The sequence below is a fragment of the Neophocaena asiaeorientalis genome, unplaced genomic scaffold (genome assembly GCF_003031525.2).
Source record: "Neophocaena asiaeorientalis asiaeorientalis breed wild unplaced genomic scaffold, Neophocaena_asiaeorientalis_V1.1 scaffold496, whole genome shotgun sequence".
NCBI classification, from domain to species: Eukaryota; Metazoa; Chordata; class Mammalia; order Artiodactyla; family Phocoenidae; genus Neophocaena; species Neophocaena asiaeorientalis.
This window is the reverse complement of record NW_020174375.1, coordinates 3625280-3651293: the sequence shown is the minus strand read 5'-3', so window position 1 is coordinate 3651293 and position 26014 is coordinate 3625280. Positions and strand designations below refer to the sequence as shown.

General features: G+C 43.9%; 1 protein-coding gene across 2 annotated transcripts in view; it reads right to left on the bottom strand.

Moving 5' to 3' along the window:
* DPYS (dihydropyrimidinase) overlaps positions 1-22625 on the bottom strand; it is an 82095-nt gene extending 59470 nt beyond the window's left edge. For both annotated transcript variants that reach the window (XM_024756335.1, XM_024756334.1), the window contains exons 1-4: positions 22328-22625; positions 7810-7968; positions 2569-2748; positions 1124-1313 (exon numbers count right to left, since the gene is read on the bottom strand). In XM_024756335.1, coding sequence (XP_024612103.1) covers positions 1124-1313; positions 2569-2748; positions 7810-7968; positions 22328-22591 — 793 coding nt within the window. In that variant the 5' untranslated portion in view covers positions 22592-22625. The remainder of the gene's footprint in view (positions 1-1123; positions 1314-2568; positions 2749-7809; positions 7969-22327) is intronic.
* Between the last annotated feature and the right edge of the window lie 3389 nt (positions 22626-26014).

Sequence of the window (26014 nt, the reverse complement as noted above, 5' to 3'; positions counted from 1 at the left end):
CCTGCGCGTCCGGAGCCTGTGCTCCACAACGGGAGAGGCCACAACGGTGAGAGGCCCGCATACCGCAAAAAAAAAAAAAAAAAAAAAAAAAATGCATTTAGCTTGCACAAAATCCTTATTGAAACTCAAGCAACAAGAAGCAATTTTGAAAAAAATTATTTTAGTGTCAATTATAGACATGCCAAATCTATTTTCATAGTTTTTAAGATCAATGTTATAAAAATGCAGCCAGTTTCAGGTTAAAAAAAACAAACAGCCAGGATGATTTACACAACTATTTCTGATTATCTGGGTTCCTAAAAGTGAGAGATAGAAACGACTACCACATCCCAGGAGGGTCTAAACTACTGAATAAAACACACCTTATTTGTTTTTCATTCTTCCTTTCCCAGGACAGGCCAGTGAATAAAATTATTTCCATGTTCAATTCTTATCAAAAACAGGAGATTTTCTCCTTCTTTTAAGATGACTGTTTACACATAAAATTACACTATCGAAGTGAGACAATTAAGCAATGTGGAGTAAACATAACTTTGCTTTAAAAATCTTAAAATAATTGTCATAAAAACACTATTTGGATAATTGCTTCAATCGCGCCAACAATCAAGTTGCTGTGAGATGAATCAATTCGATTCAAAAGAAATTTGTGGAGTACCTACTGTGTGCCCTGCCTGACCCTGATTCAGGTACTGGAAGGGCTAGTGGAGGTGCCTAAGAGCCAGGGAAGCTTCTGTAAAGTTCACTGGAGAGTTGGCAGTTAGTGGTGTGAAGGGCGGGGCTTGCGGCTGGAGAGGGCAGAAACAGACAGACGTGTAAGGCTGCAAGAACACAGAAAGGATGCTAATAAAAAGGGAGGAAGAAACGTTGGGATTGGGATTGACATATATACACCAACATGTATAAAACATAATAGGAAAAAAAAATAAAAATAAAAAAAATAAAAAAAAAAAAACATAATAGGAACCTTCTGTATAAAAAACTAAAATTCAAAATAAAAAAGAAAGAAAAGTTGTGGGAATTCATGGGCAACTTTCTGATAAGCAAAAGCAGGGGTTGGCGTTATTTTACCTTACACTTTAGCTAACAGTACTAGTTGTAAGCGAGGCTACAGTTCAGGAATTACCATCCCTCCTGGCATCTGCTATCACCCTTGCTGCGGACTTGCTCATCACGTGCACGACACACAGAGGGCAGTTCACGGCGCCGGCTATGGTGATGGCTCTCAGCGTGGCTTCTGCCTCCACCGCTTCTGGGCGGCCCAGCTCATGGCCCTCAGGACCCGTTATCCCCAAAGCCAACATCTTCTTTGCTCCCTAGAAAAGGCAGCAGGAACATACACACCGGTGAGAAAGGTTTACTAACGACAACTCCTACAATTTTGTTGTGAAACGAATGCACTGCCAGGCTTTTATTTTAGATCTATTAGGTATAGGTGTGTGTGAATGTGTGCGGAGACAGTGTGTGTTTTGGGTAAAAATAATCTACTACTCTCAAAGCATATGTTAATTTTTCATATACATATTTCACAAATTATTTTGATTGAAAAGGTGACAAAGATATGAGGTCTGTTCTAATCACAGTCTTTGAAAAGTAGTGTCCATATTTAAGGCTTTTTATTGGTTCAGAACAAAATATAATAAAACAAAGTATTCTAGTCCCCCATATTATATCCTTGATGAAGCGACTCATGCGATTATGTAGTTAGTTCTATGTTTTACTGATTCATTCTCTTCATTGCCTTCTTCCCCGATCCACGGAGTGATATTAGACCAGTATTTCCTCTCCCTAAAAGGGTTATTCCTTCCTTACAAAACAGTCCAGAAGTCAAGACTCAGAGTGTCAAAATGACTCGCCTGGTGTCACACAGCTAGGACGCGGAAGAGTCCAGTTTAAACCTGGTGTGTTTGAGCTTACAGCTCACGTTTTCCTCTTATCAACCCCCCTGCCCACCGCCCACCCCCCATCCTGGCCACGGGGCCTCCATCTCACTGACTTTAATGGGAACTGAGCCCAGGGAGACAGAAAGATCAGCTAATATAAAGGGTAAGAGACAGCTCTTTAAATCTTGCAGATGGTGTACCCTTTGGGCATTAATAACGGAATTAACATGAGAAATATCATCTAGATTCCTCCACAGCACATTTTAATACCCAGTTTCTGAAAAGAATGGGGCTTTAAACAGCTACCTAATGCACTGCTTTAGTCATCAGATTTCACCAATGTCCACACTTCGGCATTTTGAACCAGCAGCTTGAGCTACCTAAAAAAAAAAAAAATGCTGGGGACACAAAGAAAAATATTTGTGTTTTTAGAATAAACCTTGTCTGAGATCTAATAACTGATCTCAAAAAAGGGAACTCCTCATTCCAATACATATACCACCTGCAAAAAACTCGGAGCCGGACAGCAAGTAATTCAAGTCAAGCGTTTCCAAGCCACATAAAATTAGTTTCTGAATTTCCTTTCTTCCAATCCATTAAATGAATTTACCTACATGGGGCCAGTCGTCCTCACCTTAAGTTATGGCCATTTTCATTTCTGTGGAAGCTCTGGAAGGCAGTTACTTACCTCTGCAATTAGGTCTCCATTTTCTGCATGAACTTCAGCAATTGCTCCAATTTCCTTGCACCAAGAGAAGACCTTGTACAGCTCCACATCTCTCAGCATGTACAGATCTTTATAGGCCATAAACATCTTGAAGGAGTTCACACCTTTATCTTGGGTAAGGATTTTCATTTCTTCTTTAACCTAAAAGGGCACAAAACCCACAGCAGAATGTTACTCTTTAATTTAAAGATAATATCAGCATTCTCCAAATTCTTGCATTCATAAGAAAGTGAAGTAAAATAAGGACATCAGTTGGACTCCAGAAAAATGTAATGAAGGTCTTGATCTTTCCCCTAGGTTAGACCTCATTTCATCGATGAATTGCTTTTGTTACGATACTTTTATTTTTAAAAATTATTTATTTATTTTGGCTGCTCTGGGTCTTAGTTGCAGCAGGCGGGATCTTTAGTTGCGGCATGTGGGATCTAGTTCCCTGACCAGGGATCGAACCCAGGCCCCCTGCATTGGGAGTGCAGAGTCTTAGCCATTGGACCACCAGGGAAGTAAGTCCCTACAATACTTTTAAATCATGAAAGAGTTAACAGTATTTCCCCCAAATACTTCACTGTTATACTTTACGAAATTCTCAGCATCTATCTCCTGATGAGAAGAAATTATTCTAGAACATGAAAACGAAGCCACTGGCAGCAAGAGAGGCAATTGTGTCTCTAGAAGGAATCAGAGCTAATGTGAAGTAAGGGTTTGGGGTCAAATCTGAAACCTACAGGATGAGTTCAGAGATGCAGGTAGTGGAAGATGCAGACTGAGCCACTGGCAGCTCCTGGGAGTTGAGTGACTCTGGACCTGTCAGAAGCCTCAGGAGCCTTCTGTGTTGCCAACTAAAAGGTTCTGATCACCGATTCCAATGTGTGGAGGTGGGGAGGTTCCCCACCCTCACCAAGTGGCTCTCCAGACACCAGCTGAGGTGTATCCTACAATTAAACTCAATTTTCACACTATCTACCTGCACCACAGGTAGACTGCACTGTGTTCCACAAGTTAAGGGTTCAGTGCTATGGGGTGTCCAGGTTGTCACCTGCACTTCTGACCAACTGGCTATAAGTGAGAGCTTCCCACAACCCCCTCCTTGGATTCAATTAATTTGCTAAAGCGGTTCACAGAACTCAGAGAAACATTTTACTTACTGGATCACCAGCTTATGATAAAAGGATACGATAAGGGATATAGATGAACATCTGGATGGAAGAGGTATGTCCTAGGGCAAGGAATGGGGAAAGCACACGGGGCTTGAATGCCCTCTCTGAGAGCGCCACTCTCCCCAAATCTCCAATCGGTCAGCATCCTGGAAGCTCTCCAAATCCTACCCTTTTAGGTTGTGGGGGAGGCTCAATTACACAGTCATGATTGATTAAAGCATTGGCCACTGGCAACTGATCCAGCCTCCAGCCCCTCTCCCCTCCCCTCCAGGTCAGCTGGGTGGGACTGAAATTTTCAACCCTCTAATAATACAGTTGGCTCCTGGGGCAATCAGTCCCCATCTTTAGGTGGGGTCTAAAAATCACCTCTTTACCATAATAAAAGACACCTTTGTTGCTCTCATCACTTAGGAAATTCCAAGGGTTTTAGGAGCTCTGTGCCAGAAATGGGGACGGAGACCAGATATGCATTTCTTATTATAAATCGCAACGTCACGCCAACCGTAAGGGACAAGTTAAGATCAAAACTAGCTTAGTAATTGCCCTTGCAGGTCCAATTCTAGTTTCAACAAAGACTAAAAAATTCAAAGGAAAAGTCAGAAGACGATCAAATAAAATTGCTTGAATTTCTACATGTTAAAAAACACACACACACACACACATACATATATATAACATAAAATATAAAACAAAAATATACGACAAAACATAAAAATATATAACAGACATAGGATTGTAGCTCTTAGTTAATAAAAAATTTAAAAAGAGTTATTGCTGTTTCTACTTGATAAGAAAAACCCTAACATTCTAGGTAAAAAAATGTTACAGTTCAAACAGTAAATACAAATGACTAATAAACATGGAAAAAATGTTAACTTTCCTACTGATTAAAAAGTATAAAATAGGGACTTCCCTGGTGGCACAGTGGTTAGGAATCTACCTGCCAATGCGGGGGACATGGGTTCGATCCAGGAAGATCCCACATGCCACAGAGCAACTAAGCCCGTGCGCCACAACTGCTGAGCCTGTGCTCTAGAGCCCACGAGCCACAGATACTGAGCCTGCGAGCCACAACTACCGAGCCTGCGAGCCACAACTACCGAAGCCCACGTGCCTAGAGTCTGTGCTCCACAACAGGAGAAGCCACTGCAATGAGAAGCCCACACACAGCAATGAAGAGTAGCCCCCGCTCACCAGGAAGTAGAGAAAGCCCGCGTGTAGCAACAAAGACCCTACGCAACCATAAATAAACAAATAAATTTATTAAAATAAAAGTACAAAATAAAACAACGCAATTTTTCCCTACTGAATCAGCAAAGTTTTAAAAAATCACAATATCACATGTTAAGTTACTCACTTCCACCACTATTTATTCCTTTACTAATTTTCCTTACTTTCCTCCATGGCGCTTTATCACCTGGCATATAATATAGTTACTTGTTGATGGCCTGCCTCCTCCTCTAGAATTTCCACCCCGTAAGAGCAGGGCCTTTGTACAGTTTGTCCATTGCTATATCCTAGAATAGTGCCTGGTCCATAGTGGCCACTCAGTAGCTTTTTGTTGGATGAATAAATGCATGAAAAGAAACGGCAAACACCAAAATGCTGAGAATGGCATCACTGAAATGATGGAATGGGTTCCAAGATCCATTAAGTGACGACAGTAAGGGCGGGACTTGCGATAGTGTACCTCATTTTTTTAAGCTTCTTTGTAAGTTCATACTTTCTACCATGAGTCTATTATTTTTATAGTCAGAAAAAAATTGCTTTAAACGTTGTTGGAATATTCACACGATGCGGTTCCCAAAGGGAGTTATGATCTGCATGGCTCAGATGAAATACCTATTACTCCCTGAGTAGAAGAGCCTTTCTGAAGGTGGCCTCGTTAAACATCCCTGTCATCCACATCCATATCCATGGGTAAGTCTCACTATACTGTATTGCTCTCGCACCATCAGTATCACCTGGGAGCTTGTTAGAAATGCAGAATCTCAGGCCCTGCCCCAGACCTACTGCGATGGGTTGACTGTGTCCCCCCCCAGATTCATATGTTGAAGTCCTAACCCCCAGTACCAAATGTGACCTCGCTTGTGTAAAAAATTAATAAATAGAAACCTCAATTAAGCGGATGTCGGGAGACCAGAAGGGGGAGCTCTCACACCTGCATGTCAACACAGGGAAAAAGAAAAAAGACTCCTTTCTTGGCAAGGACTCAGCCAATGAAACATCACGGACTCTTTGTTTACTACAGCCCCCCTCCCAGCTTCCTTTCCCCCTCGAGGAAAGCCTGCTCCTTCTCTTGCCCTGCGGGGACTTGCACGTGGCTCGCCAAGCTTGCAGACCCCGAACTGCAATTCTCTGCTGATCCCAAATAAACCCATCTTTGCTGGAGAAATACCCAGCAGTCTATTTGTTTCAGGTCAACATTTGGAAATAGGGGCATTGCAGATGTAATTAAGATGAAGTCAGCAGGGTGGACCATAATCCAATAAGATTGGTGTCTTTGTTAAAAGGGGAAATTTAGACACAGACACACACAGACACACACACACAGACACACACACACACACACACACACACACACACACAGAGAACATCATGTAAAGATGATGGCAGAAATTCAGGTGATGCTCCTTCAAATCAAAGAATACCAGAGATTGTCAGGAAACCACCAGAAGCTGGTGAGAGGCATGAAAGAGATTCTTCCTTACAGCCCTCAGAAGGAATCAACACTGCCAACACCTTGATCTCAGACTTTTAGCCTCCGGAACTGTGAGACAGTACACTTCTGTTGTTTCAGCCACCCAGTTTGTAGTTCTTTGTTGCAGTAGCCCTAGCAAACTAATACACTTACTGAACATAATCTGTGTTTTAACAATATTCACCAGGTAATCATTTGCATATTAAAGTGTGAGGAACACTGGTAAGGGCAAACATCTTCACCTTTGCTCTATCTTATAAAACAAGAGAGGGAGGAAAGGAGGAAGGGAGAAGGGAAAGGAGGAAGGGAGATAGAGAGGAAGGACGGGAGGGAGGGAGGGAGGGAAGAAGGAAGGTAGGAAGGTAGGAAGACCCTAAAAGCACAAAAGAGATCAGATGCCTCATTTAGAATGGCGTTTCTGGGGAAAAATTAACTTTTTTTCTCTGGACTATAAACCTTGCTATTACGTTTGCTGAACTATCTGTTAAAGACTGATTACTTGTTTTATATTAACTTGGTGTCTACAGTCCAAATTTTGGGAGGAAGGAGGGACATAAGTTACATGGTAACTTCAAATAAAGTCATCCCATGAGCCCTTTCTGGCAAAACGAGTTCTGAATTAAGTTCAATGTGGAAAAACATGTTATTGTTTTAAACCACAAGTCAAAGTTCCTTCCAAAGTACACATACAAGTTTTCACGGGAAAGAAAATAAACATATTTTAACATCTCTCAAAACTGTCTTTTCTGTCTGAATCATGTTATCATTTCTGCCATGACCTACATCATTAGCAGATACGGAAGGCTGTGTAAGCTCTGTTTTGAAATGCTTTGACCAGGTGTTGATGTTAGCAGAGCACCAGGTTAGTGCACAGCTAGGAGAAGGCCTTGAACACATTCCCAGTCTGTCCCTTCCTTGGTTTTTTCCCAGATATTAAAAACATTTGTAAGTAAAGTTTCGATCTGCGGGAAAACACTGCTTAAAAGTGTCCTGTATTGTTAAGTTGAGAAGTCCAATACTTAAAAAAATTACATTTAAAGTATTTACAATTCATGAATTAAATATTAGGAAAGTCTTTTGTGAATGAGTATAAGGGATTTATCCTACCACTTTCATACACCTTAAATTTTTTTTTAGTTTTCTAAGTTGATAATACCTCACATGACTCAAAATTCAAACGGTACAAAAGAGTATGCAGTGAAAAGTCTTCCCTCCAACTCTGAGTTCCAGGAAGCCACCAACATCACCAGTTTCTTACGTTTTGACATTGCCTGTTCCTTGACCTTTGCACAGAACAAGGACTAAAGGACTAAATGGAAGAAACTGGACCCCCCAGTGGTTCACCTGCTCGCTCCACCATGTCACTGCCACATGAAGGCTGTAGTCACAGCAGACTTTGGGATCAGCCCAGCTTCGCCAGGTCTCGAAGGCCTCGATGAGGGAGTGGCCTTTGTGAGGAATGGCAAAGTCAATGATCATGGTGGTGCCTCCTGCCAGGGCAGCCTGGAATCACAAAAGAGTTTCAACAGGTTAGCCATCAGTTTTCTAGCTGAGTCATTCATCCCCTTGAACAACATGCATTTGCAAGCACTTGGGCAAACTCGATGGGTCCAGGAAATTGCACAAAGATGCTGCCTGTTTAAAAGATCTAGAAAGACATGAATAGATGTTCCATACATTAAAGTTTGAAGTATTAAAAGAGCTGGAATTGCTTCTGCAAAAGGAATGACAAGTCTGATGAAATGAAAACGGCTTTGACCAAAGAAAATAGGGAAGGCTGTAAAGTAAAACCAAAATGGAAAAAGGGAGAAGATTCAAACATTTTTCTTCTCAAGAAAACATCATTGTACAATCCACTTCATTAGAATCAATCCCGGTGAACTGCATCTCTAACTACACTGTGTTCCACACAGAATCCTGGGAGACTCACGTGATTCCCACCTGACCTTCATTCCCCACAACCAACTGGTGACTCCTTAATCTTTCCTTAATTCTCAACTGTCCCCTCTAATCCATCTCCGATGCTCTGGTCTTAATGTCACCCCTCAGCTTGATCTTTATGTCCCCAGTTTTGCTCTTACTTCCTCCAATGCAAACCCCTTTTTGCAATTGGCGGGAAATTCCGAAGCACAGATGTGACCCCTTGACTCCAAGACTTAAAACTGAATGCTTCTCACTGCCTCTGGAATAGCACTGGACCTTTTTAACATGATCTACAAGGCCTTGCACGATCTGCCTCGAAGCTTCTATTTCCCTGGCATATTGCACTACGTTACATTACAACTGGATTAAAAACTATTAAGTTATTAAATCATGTCTTTGACTAATTACTGACTTTGATTTTATTTAAACTAAGATTAAAAGATGGTTAAGTGTGTTTTTAACTGCTGTGTTCAGACAATGCAGGTGAAAAAAAAAACATAGGGAGGGATATACTAGAGCACTGGTTAAGGGCACCGACCAAAGAGGCTTATTGGTTCCAGGGCACAGCTCAGATTCAGCACTTGTCAGCTATGGTACTCTGAGCAATTCCTTAACCGCTTCCTTCCCTCCTTCCTTCCTTCCTTCCATCCTTCCTCCTTCCCTTCCTTCCTTAATTCGTTCCTTCCTTCTTTCCTTGTACAGTATTGTTCTGTACATTCTGCACATTTGATCCCCAGAACTTATTCATCTTATAACTGGAAGGCTGTGTCCTTTGATCAACAGCTCCCCATTCCCCCCATGCGCCCCGTCCCCAGCCCCTGGCAACCACCGTTCTACTCTTGGTTTCTCTGAGTCTGGCTTTTTTAGATTCCACATATAAGTGAGGTCATATAATATCTGTGTTTCTCTGTCTGACTTATTTCACTTAGCACAATGTCCTCAAGGTCCATCCACTTTGTCACAAATGGCAGGAATTCCCTCTTTCTGGATAATATTGCAGTGTAGACATACACCATATTTCCTTTATCCACTCATTCATAGATGGACACGTTAACTTATCTATATCTAGACTATTGTGAGTAATCCTGCAATGAACATGCAAGTGTAGACAGCAATTTCTTAACCTCTGTGTGCCTTTGATTCCTAACCTGTAAAGTGAGGACAGTAATTGTACCTGAACCATAGGGTTGCTGGGAGGATTAAATTGGGGTGACGTATATAAAGTGCTTAATACCGTGTCTGACTCATGGTGAGTGCTTCATAAGCTTCAGCCCACAAGGAGTGATGAGCCTTTGCACCACTGCTTTAGAATCAGGCACTTCCCCACTTTTCATACATTGACTCATCCCACCACCAGAAACATGGTCATGTTACAACAAAGAAGGGAGTGCCACCAGCTTCCCTCCCAGGTCTGCACCCCTGTCACCCTCCCCCCCCACTCACAGCCCCCCAGACATGCCGAGCGCTCCCAAGGTCCCAGCTGCTACATTAGCTCCATTCTACCTCCTTGTTCTTGCTTACTTCAATGGATTTTTATTTTTCCTTAAGTCACTTGGTCCCACTCCAACTCTTTTTGCTCTCAAAAATCTCACTATTTATACAGGATCCTGTACCTTATCTTTAGATAACAAATGCCTTATGCATGGCAAAACAATACATATTTGCATTTCTTAAGAAATCCCTATTGGTATAATGACAATTCCAGAAAAAATTCCTTAGGCTCTATATTTTTATTTGAATGCAGATTAACCTTCTCACTTTCTTCCTTCTAAAATGTCTTCTCACAGATATCCCTTGAGGCTGAAGGGCATTTTTCTAATAGAAAGTGCTGTTAATTAAAGTGTTGGAAGAAAGTACTTTTTTTAGTGTCTACTGAACTAGAAAATCAAGCTTAAAGAGCAATTCTTTCCATATTAAATGTCTATCACATGCAGGATGTGGGGAAACTAAATACAGTGCTGGTAGAAATATAAATAAAATGATGCAGCCACTGTGGAAAATAGTTTGGCAGTTCCTCGTAGAGTTACCATATGACCCATCAATTCCACTCCTAAGTATATACCCAAAAGAAATGAAAACGTGTCCACACAAAAACTTGTACACAAATATTCAGAGCAGCATTATCCATAATAATCAAAAAGTGGAAACAACCCAAATGCCCATCTACTGATGAATGGATAAACAAAATGTGGTATATTCATACAATGGAGTATTATTTGGCCATAACAAGGAATGAGGTTCTGATGCACTTGCTACAACTTGGATGAACCTTGAAAACATGATGCTAAGTGAAAGAATCCAGTCACAAAAGATCACATATCATATGATTCCATTTATATGAAATGTCCAGAAGAGATAAATCCATACAGACAGTAAGCAGAATAGTGGTTGCCCGGAGCCAGGGGGCTTGGGGAAAGTTGGGGTGCTATCGAAAGCGTATGGGCTTCTTTCTGGGGAGATAAAAATGTTCCAAAATTGATTGTGGTGATGGTTGCACAGCTCTGTGAACATACGAAAGAACGTTAAACTGTACACTCTAAATGGCTAACTGGTATTGTATATCAATTACATCTTAATAAAATTATTACCAAAAAACTGTCTACCCAAGTAAGCCATTACAGGGAGTGAGTGGGCTGTTACACACAATGCAATGAACAGTCTTCCCTCCAATTCTCACTTCCAGGAAGCAACCAACATCACCAGTTTCTTGTGTTTTGACACTGCCCATTTCTTGATCTGCCCATTTCTTGATCTTGTACAGAGCAAGGACTAAGGGACTAAACGGAAGAAACTGGACCCCCCAGTGGTTCACCTGGTCATTCCACCACGTGACACACTAATAAATAATCAGACCGTCTAGAGGGGGAGACAGAAACAGGCACAAACAACTACAATAAAATAATCAGATGGTAATAATAGGTAGCAAGTACACTTCCATAGAAAATGTGGTATAGGAATTGCTAAAGGGAAGTTAAAATTGTTAAGCTCCCTAGAAGAGGAAATGACTGCTGAGAATTCAGAGGAAGCGGGGATTTGAATTAGCATTAGGACATAAATGTGCAGTTGCCAGTAAGGATAATAGTATCTAACTTGTAGTGAGTGCTTATTATGTGCCAGGAACTATTCTGATGTTCTAAGTGCTTTCACCATCTCATGAGCTCTGCAGCAGGTCGTACTGTTAACTCCTTTTTAGAGTTGAGGAAACTGAGGACAGCACCGTGAAATAACTCCCCACATCTCACGGCTAGAGAATAACAAAGGCAAGACTGGACCCAGGTCATTGGGCTCCAGAGCCAGTGCTTTCAGTAACAGTTGACAGCAGGGGGGAAACTCTGAGAAAAGGGTCCGTGAGGAAGCATCAGCAGAAAAGTGGTAAAGGGCAGAACGTACACGCAAAAGAGAAACAGACTCACAGGTAGCGAACACAAACTTGTGGTTATCAAAGGAGAGAAGGAAGATGGGGAGGGACAAATTAGAAGTATGGGATTAAGAGATACAAACAACTATGTACAGAACAGATAAGCAACAAGGATATACTGTACAGCCCAGGGAATTATACCCATTATCTTGTAATAGCCTATAATGGAGTATAATCTGCAAAAACACTGACTCACTGTGCTGTACACCTGAAACCAACGTACTACCGTAAACCAACTGTTCTTTAAAAACAGATGACTGGGATGGGTGAAGCAATGGTTCCCAGAAGAAGGCAAGGCAGTGGCTGTCTGTCTGCGGGGGTGACGGGAGTCCAGGAGCTGGTTTTGACTGGAGTGACTGAGAGGTGGCAGATGAGGGGCCAGAGGAGGGCAGCCGATCTGGTCTTTGGAGGGAGCATGAATTCTGTGGAGAGCAGCCTGAGCGTGAGGTGCTCGGGTACATGTCCACTCTGTGTGTTTACAGAGGAACGCAGCCCTGATGCTGAAGAGCACTCAAACGCAGGAGAAGGACGTGGTAGTCACCTTGCAGAGGACGCCAGAGGGGTCCCAAGGTCAGGGGAAATAACCAGAGAGAGAGAAGCCACGGCGACATGCTCCAGACCATACCAACCCTTAGCAAGAAAACAAAACAGGTCTGAGCCACTGGCTGTTTCTGGGTGGAGTGACTACAGATCCTTTTAATTTTCCTCTAGTTACATTTTCTCTTCAATAGTTGCTACATTTTCTATAACAAAGCCAACTTTCCAAAGAAGAAAAAATAAAGATTTTACATATATGTGATACAAACCCAGGTATGCATGTATATGCCATATAAATTAAGTAGCTCAACTTCGATGGGCCTCTTATGAGACTGAAGATGTGATGGTCAAATGGCCACTTTTTTTTTTTTTAACTACAGCAAATTGAAATTCCTGGGGCTATCATTTAAAAGCCCATAAATAAGGATTTATCCCAGATGCTCTATCTCCCTAATGAACAGAAAAGGAGCAGACACTTGTCTTCTTTGGTTTCTTCTCGTTCTGTTTCTCCTCCCTAATTTCCTCCTTCTTCTCACCCTCAAAACGGGAACAGATCTAGAAAAACTATAGTGCCTGGGACAGGATAGCCTGGGCCAATCCTAGGCAGTGGATTGATAACGGAACCTGTCTTTTTCCAAACCCCTGGGGCTTTATCCATCCACCTGCCGCAGGGATCCTGGCTGCTACCCTGGGACCTGGCAAACAGTGGCCGGGCACTGTCAGCGCCCCAGCCTCCTTTGAACCTCTTTCTTCCTCCTGCCTCTTCGGTTCTCTCTGGTTACCCAGGGTCCCTTGGCTGCCCAAAGTTATCTCAAACCCCTGACTATTATTTCAAGGTCTGAAATGTTCCCTTCTTTCCACTGGATCCAGGGAGCCACGTGCCAGAGCTGCAGTTCTGTAATCCCAATTAGAGGGGGCACCAGGAGGTTTGTGAAGGAGACCTGCCCCTCCCGGGAAGTATCTGCCTCTTGAAAGAAGAGCTTGTTCAAATGCCCAGTCCTGGGTTAAGCATATTACACACATTAGCTCATTGAATGAAGCCTTGCTATGGTCCTGAGAGGTAGAAATTGCTTTTCTTACTTTACAGTTGAGGATACTGAGGCTCAGAGAGGTCAAATGCCTCTCCAGGGTCACGCAGCTGGTGAATTCTCACTGGGAACATGGAGGAGGACACCGCTTTGAGCAGGAGCTCTTACATTCAGCCTACTCTGGGCCTCAGCCCTAGGCAGGCCATTCCCCCTTATCCATCTTCCATTTAGCGTGATCTGACTTCCAGCCTGTCGCCCCGCGTCATCAGTGAATCACTACTTGGAGAAAGGCATAGGATGGTAAAATGAACCAAGCGTTTAGGAAACCCAAAGCCCTACCAAGACAAAACAAGTCCCATCAAATTATAAATTGTAAATTCACAAATGAGACGCAACTTTATTAAGCTCACGTGATGTTCATCACTGCGACAACTGCCGTTGGAATAATGCGCCCCTGAAAGAGTTATGACAAGGAAAGGCCCATGTTAGTGCTTCTTGGCCTTCACACACTTGTTAGCCATGGGATAATTAACTTCATCCAGCAAACCAACTCAGCTGAACCTCTCATTCCTAGCCCACCTTGGATATTTTCAGTATTCACTGAATTGCTTTTGACATCAGATGCTTCTAGATGCACTTCACAAAATGTTCACCAGGGTCAACGTTTGAAGAATGAAGAGAGTTTGCGGGAGGGGGAACCAGTAAAGGGTGAACATTTCTTTCATATTCTTATACAAAACCTAATTGTTTCCTTTGTATTTGTTGCCGATTGACTTCTCCTTTGTCAGTCAGCCGAACAAAATGCCTTTGCCTTTTCTAATCTTGGCTCGTAAATCAGTTCTTTCGGCTCCTAATTACTTTGGCTGTTCTCCCTTGAAAATCTTCCAATCTGTCTAAAACCTTCTCTTGAGGGGAAAAGAGCATGTGCTGTCTTAGGTGGAAACGTGATAGACCATAAATTGGGAGAAACTCTTAACCGAAAGTGGGGTCATAAAATGACAGAACACAGGATTTTATTTAAGACTGTATTAGGTTGTAAGTCATTATTGAAAGCATCCCAAAGATTTTCTTTCCTTTTATGGTGTCACTGAATTTTCATTTCTAAGCTCATCCTAGAACAAGTAACTTTGTTTCACTAAAATTTACCAGAGGACCTGCTCGACCCAAATAAAACAAAAAGAAACCCAGCAGTACATTTGAGCCTTAGGAAGAAAAACACGTGGCTGAATTTTCAGATTTCTCATAGTCACTAAGACTTATGAAAACAAACTTCATGATCCCAGTTTACGTTCCAACTCTAGAAGCATATCCAGCTTTGTAAAGATGTCCTCCACGGTGCCTCTCCACACTCCTTGCCTCCCCAAATGTGAAACATTAATCACACCGTCACCCATCCCACTGTGCAAACTACAGACTCAAGAGGCACCCTTGACGTCTACCTGTTCCCTTCCCTACATCCCCAAATCCAATCCATCAGCAACCTATCCCCTCCCCTACACACTCCATGAGTCTCCATACTTCCTGCATCTGCACCTCCGTTGCCCTGTGCCACCCTCATCTTCTGACTAGACTAGACCTGCTAGTCTGGGCCACTTCCAATCTGTTATTGACTTCCCTCTGCTCTCAGGATGAAGAAAACAATTATTACACAGCCCATAAAGCCCTGCACGATCTGAGTTCCTTTCCACCTGAGAGAGACAAGTCACCCATACTCTTCTCTCCCTGTCCCCTCTCTACCTAGTCCAGTGACTCTTAACCGTGGCTGCACACTGGCATGGTCTCGGGAACTTTTATCCTGTCCCCCAGAGATGCTGATTCAGCTGATGTAGTTTCATCTCCATGTGCCCTGTGCCTGTTACAGTGCCTGGTACATAAATACCCTTTAAATGTTTAAGGAAGAAAGGAAGAGAGACCAATGAATTTCTCCCAGAAATTAAGAGATGGAAGAATTAAGATGGCTCACTTTTCCAATAGCAAAGTGGGAAAGCTGCGCAAGTTGCATATTCACGTGAGATTTCGTTTCTCAAAAAGATTGCTAGCCCCGGCTGTGTGGTTTCTGAAATCCTTCTATGAAAATGTTACTGTAGAATGTAGACTCTGAGCACACTTGAAAGCTGAACGCTCAGTTTTGTCCCAAGCCCGTTACCTAATCAGCGTTAAACAGGACTTTTAACAAAACAGAATTATAGTCTATTTCTATATCTATGCCTCCAATAATTTCCTGGTTTTAAGAAAAGACTATGGTTTGTTTTATTTTAAGCTTTTACGTGTGAACAGATCCTCAGGGCTCAGGAACTCATGACTATCACTATAACGTGAAATTCCTCTATTAGATGCGATGAAACATAACAAAAACTGCAGTGTCCTCCCTCAACTGTTACCTGATATCTGAATAAAAGCACAAGACGGTGTTGAGGAGAAGGCTCTGGGAAGTGGCAGAGGCTCACTTATTGGAAATGCAGCCCAGCGATGCCAGCAATTAGGAATGGTGACCAAGCACAAGGGAAAAAGCCAGGTCAAAACCTGTTCACTCAAAAATAGTCACAAATTGTCCAAGTTAAGTCTACAAGTCCAGAAGTCCACTGTATATAATTTATTATTAAAGCCAAGATAAATTAGAACCCCATATACCTCCAGTCTGTCTGCCATTGCAAGCAAAGACCACAGCTTGCATCTCTATAACCCCAACCATAATGCCTGGCACGTAGTGGGTTTCCAAGAACTATTTGTTGACTGAATTCATGGAACGTAACTATCAACTTGAAAATTCCTTGGCTTAAGGTTATTCCATATTAGATGGCAATGACAAGGTCCAGAATGTACCACTGTGGCATAAAAATCATTCTGAGCTGCAGGCATTTGAGAATGGGCTTTTTTTCCTGAACTCCCTTACCTGCCTAAAAGCAGAGCTTTTCGAAAGAACTGAATTGTCATAAATGCCTTTCCAGGAAGATGACTCTTACCACCTGAGACTTGAAGCCTGCACTGCACCTAAATAGACCTCGTCATGAACTATCGTATCTCCAGCTATTCCCCTAAGAACACACTGGTCTTTCCTAAAAGTCATTTGTTTTTCCATAAGTGCCCTTCTTCCCCTCCCCTTCCCTTGTTAAGGTGATATAGAAGTCCCAAATTCTGGGCTTTCCTGGTGGCGCAGTGGTTGAGCATCCAACTGCCAATGCAGGGGACACGGGTTCGTGCCCCGGTGCGGGGGGATCCCGCGTGCCACGGAGCGGCTGGGCCTGCTGAGCCTGCGTGTCCGGAGCCTGTGCTCCACGGCGGGAGAGGCCGCAACAGTGAGAGACCCGCGTATTGCAAAAAAAAAAAAAAAAAGAAGTCCCAAATTCTAACCGCCTCCTTGAAGCACATTTTTCTGTGAACTTGCACTGAATGTACATGAATTTTAAAAATCTGTGTTTTCTCTTGTGAATCTGTCTTTTGTCAGTTTAATTTGTGGGCCCCCAAAAACTAAACATAAGAGGTTAGAGGGAAAAAAAAAAAAAGAGGTTAGAGGAAAAATTTTTCTTTCCCGTTATCTGTCTTTTGTCAGTTTAATTTGTGGGCCCCCAAAAACTAAACATAAGAGATTAGAGGAAAAATTTTTCTTTCCCGACAGCAACGTCAAGGAAACCTTGAATCCTGACTACCTCTGTCAGACACTGAGGGCATGCAGTCCAGATAAATGAGGGAGAAAACAAGCAGTGGAAGTGGAAAGCATGCAAAACTCAAGTATGAAAACTGAAAGAAGGCAAGTCCCAGATTCTGTAAAATTCAGTGAAAGGATTCCTAACACACGATACCTTCAATAGGGCCAAAGCCCTATTTAATATCAAGTGGTTTCAAATTAATCTTTGAAATGGTTTTATTTTCTTCCTCTGATTAGTGCAAAGATTAACTTTGTAATCAGTAAATAGCCACTGAAGGAAATCACAAAATTATACACTCTTACAGCTGGAACATGGAACTTAGTAACACAAGAATGTTCAAAGCTCAGCCTTACAAGCAATTAAAGAAATGCTTGCTTAAAAGCATTAAGAAATTCTATGTTTTCCCTATTAAATTTGCATAGATTTTTAAAAAGTCAATATCCACAATCAGCTAGGATGCAGTGAGATGGGAATTAGGATGTATTGCTGGGAGGGGGGCATAAATTGAAGGGCAATCTGGATGTATGTGTTAGACTCCTTTAGGATGGATCTAACACTCACGGCCCAGGCATTTCACCCTGAGGGATGATTTCTGCGTCAATCGTGAGGAACCTGAGTGATGAATTACGTCACAACATTGTTATGCACAAGCCAGAAAAGCTGGAAGCCACCAAAATGTCCAACACGAACAAGATGAGAGTGGAGCTGTTAACAGTTGGGGAAACAGAGGATGAAAAATGGGTCGGGCACTTGAAGAGAAGGATAAAACTTGGGCACTTGAAGTTTGAGGCGCCTGTGGGACATTCATTGTCAGATGGGCAGAAATGGAAGCCTGATGTGGAAGAGATGCAAGACCAGAGAGAAAGATCTGGGACTCAGCCTCGGAGAAGTCAACAGGCCACAGAAATCACGTTCTCTGACAGCAGTGAAGGCCATGGGGGAAAGGTTTAACGAACAAGGCTGATTCCAAAGTGTATGCACCGTTTAGTAGAAGGAAAAATGTTTATACGTGCCCCAAAAAAGAAAAATCTGAAAGGAAAATGTTAAAAGCAAAATGTTGAAATTATAGATGATTTAGATATTATTTTTCTTTATATTCTTCTGTATTTTCCTTTTTTTTTAAAAAAAAAAGCAGTGTCTTCATTCAACTATGTGTGATAAGTGAATATAATGCTCCAGCATTTTCCTGAATGATAAATATATGTATTTTTCATTACTTAAAAAAAGAGTTTAACCCGAGATGTTCTAACTATTGCCTTGTTTTACAGATATGGAAATGCTGACAACACCAGTAGAGGAAGTGACTTGCCCAAGGTCATGCAGTCAGCATGCACAGCTTCTGAAAACCATCCTGGAGCTCCAGCAAGAAACGGAAAAAGGGATTTGGTTTGTAACCAAGCTCTCTGAATCACAGCTCTTCTACCAGGTGAGGAAGCTCTATAAATACAACCATAAATATGTGCTTAATCATATACCTTCCACTGCCTTATTATAAGTCATCACCTCCGTGGCATTTTACCAAAATGTTCCAGAGCAAAGTATAATCTTCTCTCTTGATAATTTTGAGGACTTTTTGTCCTTCACAAAAAAAGTGTTCTGCATTTTCTCAATTAGAAAAAAAAAAAAAAGATCCTTTTGCCAGCTACTGATGCTGTCAGGTTTTTAATGTGAGTCCACCCACTCCAAGCTGTATCTATGTCTGAATACAAATACATATATTTGAAGACTGGCCAAGTTCTTTTAATTCATTCTCTTATCACAGGATGTAGTAAAAGCAAAGTCATATTTCCTTCAAGTTTATCTCATTTTCAATACCCATTTGAATAAAAAAATCCTATTGTCTTTCACAATGGATACTGAATTACTGGAAGACCACTGTACATCTAGTCTAGACCAACAAAATGAAATACGATTTCTTTAAAGCAGAATGCTATTTCCATTACTTACATCAGATGGAAAGCTTTTACCTGTAATTAATAAATCAATTATAAGCTTTAAACCTACCTCTGACATGAATTAGATTTCCAAAATATGTAACCTTTGGTTGACCTATATTTCATTTTTAAAACTGGGGTCCATCACAATCTAGTGATCAATACATAGAACACCACAAATAGTATCCCTTCTGTTTGTCAGATATTATAAATGAGTAGCATTATGCTTGCAGGAAGCACACAGCTGTTGGTCTAACCTTTTGGGGTCCATCTCCTGAAAGCATGATATATCGTTCTTACTTTATGGCTTTCTGTACTTAAGGTACCCATTTCTGTAGCCTTAGGGATGATGTGGCTATAAATGCACGTATAAATGTCTCACAAACCCACACCGTGAGATGTGTATTTATTTTGACAAACTTAACTGCCTACAGTGTTGGGAAGGTAAAGAAGGGCTAGTGTATTTCTGAAAGATGACTTTGCTCTGTCTTTGACAAAAGACATCTCACAGTAACACACACCTTACATTTACAGCTTTTTCATCTACCTACTGCCTTTCTGACGAATCTAAACATTAGACTTTTTTTCAATCATCATTTCAGAAAGGAAGAGAACCTAGTAGGTAAGAGCTCTAGGGATGGCAGGCAGTCCTGAATTTGAAGAGCCACTCTGCCGCTTACCAGGTGTGCGACCTTGGGCAAGTGACTTAAGTTTCAGTTTCTTCAACTGCAAAGAGTAGACAACGGCACCTGGGGTTGCTGGAAGACAATGCACAGCTTAGCACAGTGTCTCGTACATAGCACGGACTTGATAAAGTAAATGTTACTTAGCAGTACTCATAAGATGCTTTTCAAGTTTGGTGTATAACATGAGGAGCATTTACAAAAGACTTCTTTGTCCCTGTTTCCCCAAACCAGAAACTCCATCAACATTGCCTTGGGAATTATCGTGAAGACTCTAGAAAAGAGGACAAAATAACTCCACAATGCCCTTCTTTCAGAACTCAGGCCAATACTTTAATGCTCATGTCTATCTGTATTTACCTGGCTGGTTCCATTTTACGGAGCCTCCTCTGTTTGTGGGACGGGGATGTCCTGGGATTCAAGCAACCAATTCTAGAGTAGACTTTTGCAACTTTGCCCTTTTGTGAGTACTGTTCAATATTCCACGTGAATTTAGTCTTTGCTAAATCTTTGACCTTATCTCGGACCATAGCATTTTCTGCTTGTGATCCTAAGCTCGTGAAAAACATGTTTTCCTTTAATGTTTTGACAACCTTTAAGTACAGAAACGCCTAGAGAATCAACTGGTAAGTTCTTTCAAATGGTGAGAACAGACTATACATAATATGCTACAAAAGCCTGCCTTCTAAGTATGGAATCGTAAATCTCTCCACACTGGAATCCCAGAATGGCCAAGAACAGATAGAAAACTAAGAACCACCTCCCAGGGTCTTGGGGCATGCACAGGTAAGCTTGAGAATGAGAAGGAATGTCCTGCCCTGGCAACATTCTAAGCCCGCTTCTTGGCTGTTTCTGATCTGGAACCCTGATCAGAGAAAGGGAAATAATGAGGGGGAATAATGCTAGAGGGCCTGGTGACTGATGGTCAGCCATAGCAGCAGGTCCCCACTTGGCAAATGGGGGTGTCAATGGAATGCCCTGCCATCAGCAATGCACTTAGTGAAGGACGAGTCTGTGGTAACAGAAAGTGCATGTACTGTAACTGAATACAACAGGTTACAAAACTTTTATAATACAGGTACACACATTCATACACACATGCACAATACAACCTCAATTATGTAAAATAAAGCGTATGAAAACCATAGAGACAATACACCAAAACACTGGTTGTCACTGACTGGGAGATTATGGGTAATACTTTTCCTCTTTCTACTTTCTTATTATTTTTTTCCAATTGTCTGTAATCATGTATAGCTTGGATATCTAAAAAACGTATTTTAAATGTCAACGTAAATTCATTGAAATTTAGCAAATTTCACGTTTTAGCAAGAGAGAAAAATGAATACTCTTCATAACAGATAACGATCCTTCCTACAAACGACTTTGACCATTGTCCTGATGGTAAAGGTTGATAATTAGTAACTAGGAGGACGCTTTGCAAATATTGGCACAGCAGCCTGCCCCAGACCCCTCTCTCTGGGTCAGATGGTTCTTTTTTGTGTGAAACATTCTGGTCTATCCTAGAGGACTGGGGAACGTCGAGGGAGAGAGGTGTAGGGAGAGTGAAACTGTTAGAAATCGGTTGGGTAACGGATATATCCTCAAAACTGCTCTGAAAGTGTTTGCAGCCTGTACCTGCACTAAACAGACCGATCTGTTTCACACACACTAGGGCGTGGCCCACCAGGAAAAACCCGTGCATCCGTGAGTGACAGCTTAGACCTTAAGGATATCGATACTTCCACTTTGCAAGGAGCCGTTTCTCCCACCACATCCCCAAACGCAAGCCTCAAGGAGGGTGTAGGTTTGGCTCCAGCCGAAGTGCTGCGGGCAGTTTTAACTTTATGTTCCTGTAAGGCTGCCCTGTGCATCTCCTTTGGTTTCGGGAGCTCTGAAGATCCGTTTAAGGTTCTGTTCATAGACTGAGCCTCTAGGCCTTTGTGTCTAGAGAAACCCAAGCCTCCCTCACCTGGGGACCTGTGATCTGATCCTCCTACACCATCAGTAAAGATGCAGGTGCTCAAACAGCAAAAATCAGGGTCTGTGTTTAATGTCCCTGGGGCAAGCACGTCGGAGAAGTGGTGGGGACAGGTCAAGTGTGAGTGCTGGGAGACCATTTCTGCAACAGTTCTCTTGGAAACCCTTGTCCACGTCGTACTTTTTCGGCTGGGGGGTGGAGGCAAAGGCTGTGGACGCGTGGGCTCATCACTATCACCCTCCACGCACTGCCAACGTTTGAGTGACGGCAGTAACTTCAAGAATGGATTTTTCACTCGGTTTGGGCTAGGGATGGATGATGGGGACAAACGGCTGGGAGTGTCGACTTAAAAGAGTCTATCGATTTTATGGAGGCCTTGTGGACTTCCACAGAACACCCAGTGAAAAAGAGAGGTTCTGGGGGAAGGGTGCAGAGAAACGAGGGTGCGGGAATAGACTGCCATAAACTTGCCAATTACCCAAAGAGAGCAGGGGGCGCCCGGCTTAGCCAAAGCCGGGCTGATGCCACCGAAGAGGACCACCTAGAAGAAGGAAGCTCAGCGTGGGCGCCTTGACCCTCCGCGGCTCGCTCCCGCCCCCTCAAACCCCCGCGCGGCGCTAGCCGGCCTAGCCAGGCCCCGGGGGCGCAGCCTCAGAGGCGGCCGAGGGCTCGGCGGGCGTCCCGGGGTGCAGGGCGCGGCGAGGCGTGTACCTTGGTGCCCTGGTAGAAGTCGTCCACGGACCGCGAGCCCATGAAGGGGAACTGCATGTGCGTGTGCGTGTCGATGCCGCCGGGCAAGACCAGCTTGCCGGCGGCGTCTAGGACCCGCAGCCCGGCCGGCGCGTCCCCGGGCGGCAGCAGGTCGCGCCCCAGCGCCCGCACCACGCCGTCCTCCACCAGCACGTCGGCCACCTGCGAGGAGTCGCCGTTGACCACGCGTCCCCCGCGTATCAGGAGCCGCGACGGCGCCGACATGGCGAGCGTCGCACGCGCTGCGGGCCGCCCTCCTTCCGGGGGCACGGGGAAGGCGCCGGCGCCGGGCTCCGGGTTTATCAAGGACCCGCTGCGAGGGGGCGGGGGAGGAGAGGCTCCACCCCCGGGGGGCTGGGCCTGTGCGAAAGGCTGGGGCGGACCCCGAGGTCAGCGGGCTTCAGACCTGAAAGTTCTGCCGCCCTGAATCCAGGTGTACGTCCAGACCCTAGATGTACACCGAGATTTTTCCCTTCCAGTCATTGGAAGGGAAACGTCTTGGAGGTAGTTTTAAAGACGAGGGACGTTTGTTTTCCTTTCTAAGAAAAGGCACTTTGAAAAAATCTACCTCATTTCTTCCCTTTATAAAGAGTGTGTCTGTACCGTAACGCAGAGAGACAGGCAGAGAGAGAGAGAGGAAGGGAGGGAGACAGACAGACACCACCAGCAACAATGAAAATACCCACGCCCCGAAGAACCACTTGATCTGGATTTCCTTTTAAATATTCTTAACTGTGCGAGGAGCAAAGATAAATGACATTCTCGTCCTCAAGGAGCTAAGAGCCAACAGTGACACACATACATATTTCAATGGATAACAATATATAAACCAGAAAATTCTGCCTTCGAGAGAGGCTAAAGATACGAGTTTAGAAGAAAGGGGGAGTTTATTTCTGCCTTGAAGGAAATTAGATATGGAAGATTCACAAAGAGGTACTTGAACTAGGACACAGAGGACATGGACATGGAGAGATAAGGGCTGGGAAGAGGGATGATGTTCTGGGCGAGGGAACAGGCTGGATAAAGGCACAGAGAAGGTGATGGCAAGTTGAGTGTGACCTCCACGTGGTTAAGCTGAGGGGATAGGGTTGGACAGTTGTGGACCACCCCTTTCCTCCCAGGGGAGAAGGATGAAGAGTAGACAGAGCAGTGAGAGAGAAGGGAGCTCAGGGAGCCCTGCGTGAGGGACGACAGCAGTGCGGGGTTTCAGGAGCACCAGGATCGAATGCCATAGGAAGGGTGGGGAGTGTGGTGGACGTGTGCTGTTCCATCGTCTATTCTCATCCTCATTCTGCCAACAGTCACTGGAGTTTCTCTGGCAGGAAATCCTCCCCGTGCATTCTCAGAACACTCGCCTCGGTGGAACTGATGGGACCTCCGGCTCTGGGACTGATCTGCTTATCTAAGCACTGCCAGTCCTCACGGCCACGGTGATGTGTTCAGGGATGACACAGGTCCCAAGAAGACTAACCGTGCTCAGTGAGAGCTGATGCTAACTTGTGTTAGGTTGAGCAGATGAAGAGCTTTCTCTTTCCTGCTGGACTTGAATCCTGGAGGGAGTAAAAGACAACAAGAGAATAGTCCTGTGAACAGAGCCAACACAGAGAACAGGAAGGAGAGATGGAGAGGGACTGGGTTCTCATGACACCGTTGGTGCTCCTGAAACCAACCATGCCTGATGTCCCCTCTTTCAGACTCTCCGGTGTTTGCTTCAGCTGGTTTACTTTGGTTCTTTTGTCATTTTCAACCGTCAACTGACAGAGGATGGGAAGGTACTTCGAGTTTGGGGAGTAGGTGGTCACACGTGACCCCGGAGAGATGACATTTTTAATAGTGGAATGCAAGATGTTATTATTATCAAATTTCCTCAAGTCTCAGATCACACAAACCTCAAAATGATTAAAAATTAGGAAACATCAGTAAAGTGCCATAGATTTGGCTGTCAAGCCAGGAACAAGAAGCCCAAGAAGGTTATGCAATTATTGTCAAAAGACCATTGTGTAAAGGTGAAAAGAATAATAATACATACGCAACTCCGCCAAGCTCCACACATAACAGCCCTCTAGGAAAGTAAGATTGGGTCTCAGGGTGGTTGTGACATCCTTTCTGAAGCTCAGATTATGATTTCAAAGGTTTTTTTAACCTCAGACACTTTATATCACAAAAAGCCCTGTAACACAATGCAGCGTAAACTCTCCACGTTTAATTAACTCAAACTTGATCAGAAAAGGGGATTTGTAGAATGTCACTGAAGCAGGAGGAAATAGCTCATTGAGATTCACTGACCACACAGAAGAGAGTGTTGGGTAAGTTTAAGGAGAAAAGCCAGCTTCGCAGAAGGTGTCTTCCCCCTCTCCGGCCACCACTGTCCAGACGCCAGGCATGACTAGATGCCAGATGTCGTCCACCAGCTTGCTGGGTGGGAGGCAAACAAAAGTGCCCAGAGGGGAAGATTGTCCTCAGAAACCCCTCACCTCCCTTTTCTCTGCCCTACTCAGCCACCTCTGTACCTAGACACACGCGCCCTCAGTGGGAGTGAAACAAGTAATCCCAGACACGATGATCTTGGCACTGGAGGCAGGAAGCAAGACTCCTGCTGTTTTGCCTTCTTCTTGTTGGAGAAAGAATCAGTTTGTTTGACTAACATACCAAAGTGTGTCTGAGGACTCATTACTCCTTAGAGGACTCTTTTTTTTTTTTTTTTTTTTTGCGGTACACAGGCCTCTCACTGTTGTGGCCTCTCCCTTTGCGGAGCACAGGCTCCGGACGCGCAGGCTCAGCGGCCATGGCTCACGGGCCCAGCCGCTCCGCGGCATGTAGGATCTTTCCGGACCGGGGCACGAACCCGTGTCCCCTGCATCGGCAGACAGGCTCTCAACCCCTGAGCCATCAGGGAAGCTCTAGAGGACTCATTTCAAAGGAGGGCTACAAAGGTTGTGAAAGCTTAACCCACAGAAACATACCTACTTTGAAGTGTCGGTGAGAGCAATTCGAAAGGAAGGCCTTCCCAGCCCTGACTGATGGTATAAAGGGATAGAAAGGCAGAGCAGAAAAGGGTGACTTCCTTCACTGAGCGGCTCAGGGTTTTGGGGAAACAAATCCACCAGGCCCAGGTGTATTTAAGTCCTCCGCAGCCCTGGAGTCACTGAGTTTGCTTTCCCTACTCTCCAAACACACCCCTACTCCTACTCTAGGCCCCTGTGGCTATGAGGGGATTTCAGGGTATTTTTTCCCCTGGAGGAAAAGCTGTCCGTGGGGCAGAAAGAGCAGACAACGAGGGTGTGTGAGCCAGAGGGAGCAAGGAGAGAGGCGGCAGGGCCGGGCGTCTCCAATACGCCCCAGCTGGGGGCTGTGGGCAGGCCCAGTCCTCTGGCCCTCGCTGGGATCAAAGTCCCTGGCAGGGTGATGAGGTTATACCTGAATCAGCAATAGAAGAGGCGGGTCGGCAGCATGGTTGGGAATTAGGAGTCTAATCCTGGCTCTGATGCGAGCTTCTGGTGTGAGTCTGGGCAAGGCACTTACTCTTAGGGCCTCTTATCTCCTCAACTGGAAAACGAGGAGCTTAAGTTGACAAGATCTTGTAAGACCCAGCCTTTGCACTTTTAAAAGTCTTGTGATTCTGTGAACAGGGACAAGACGCCCATCCAC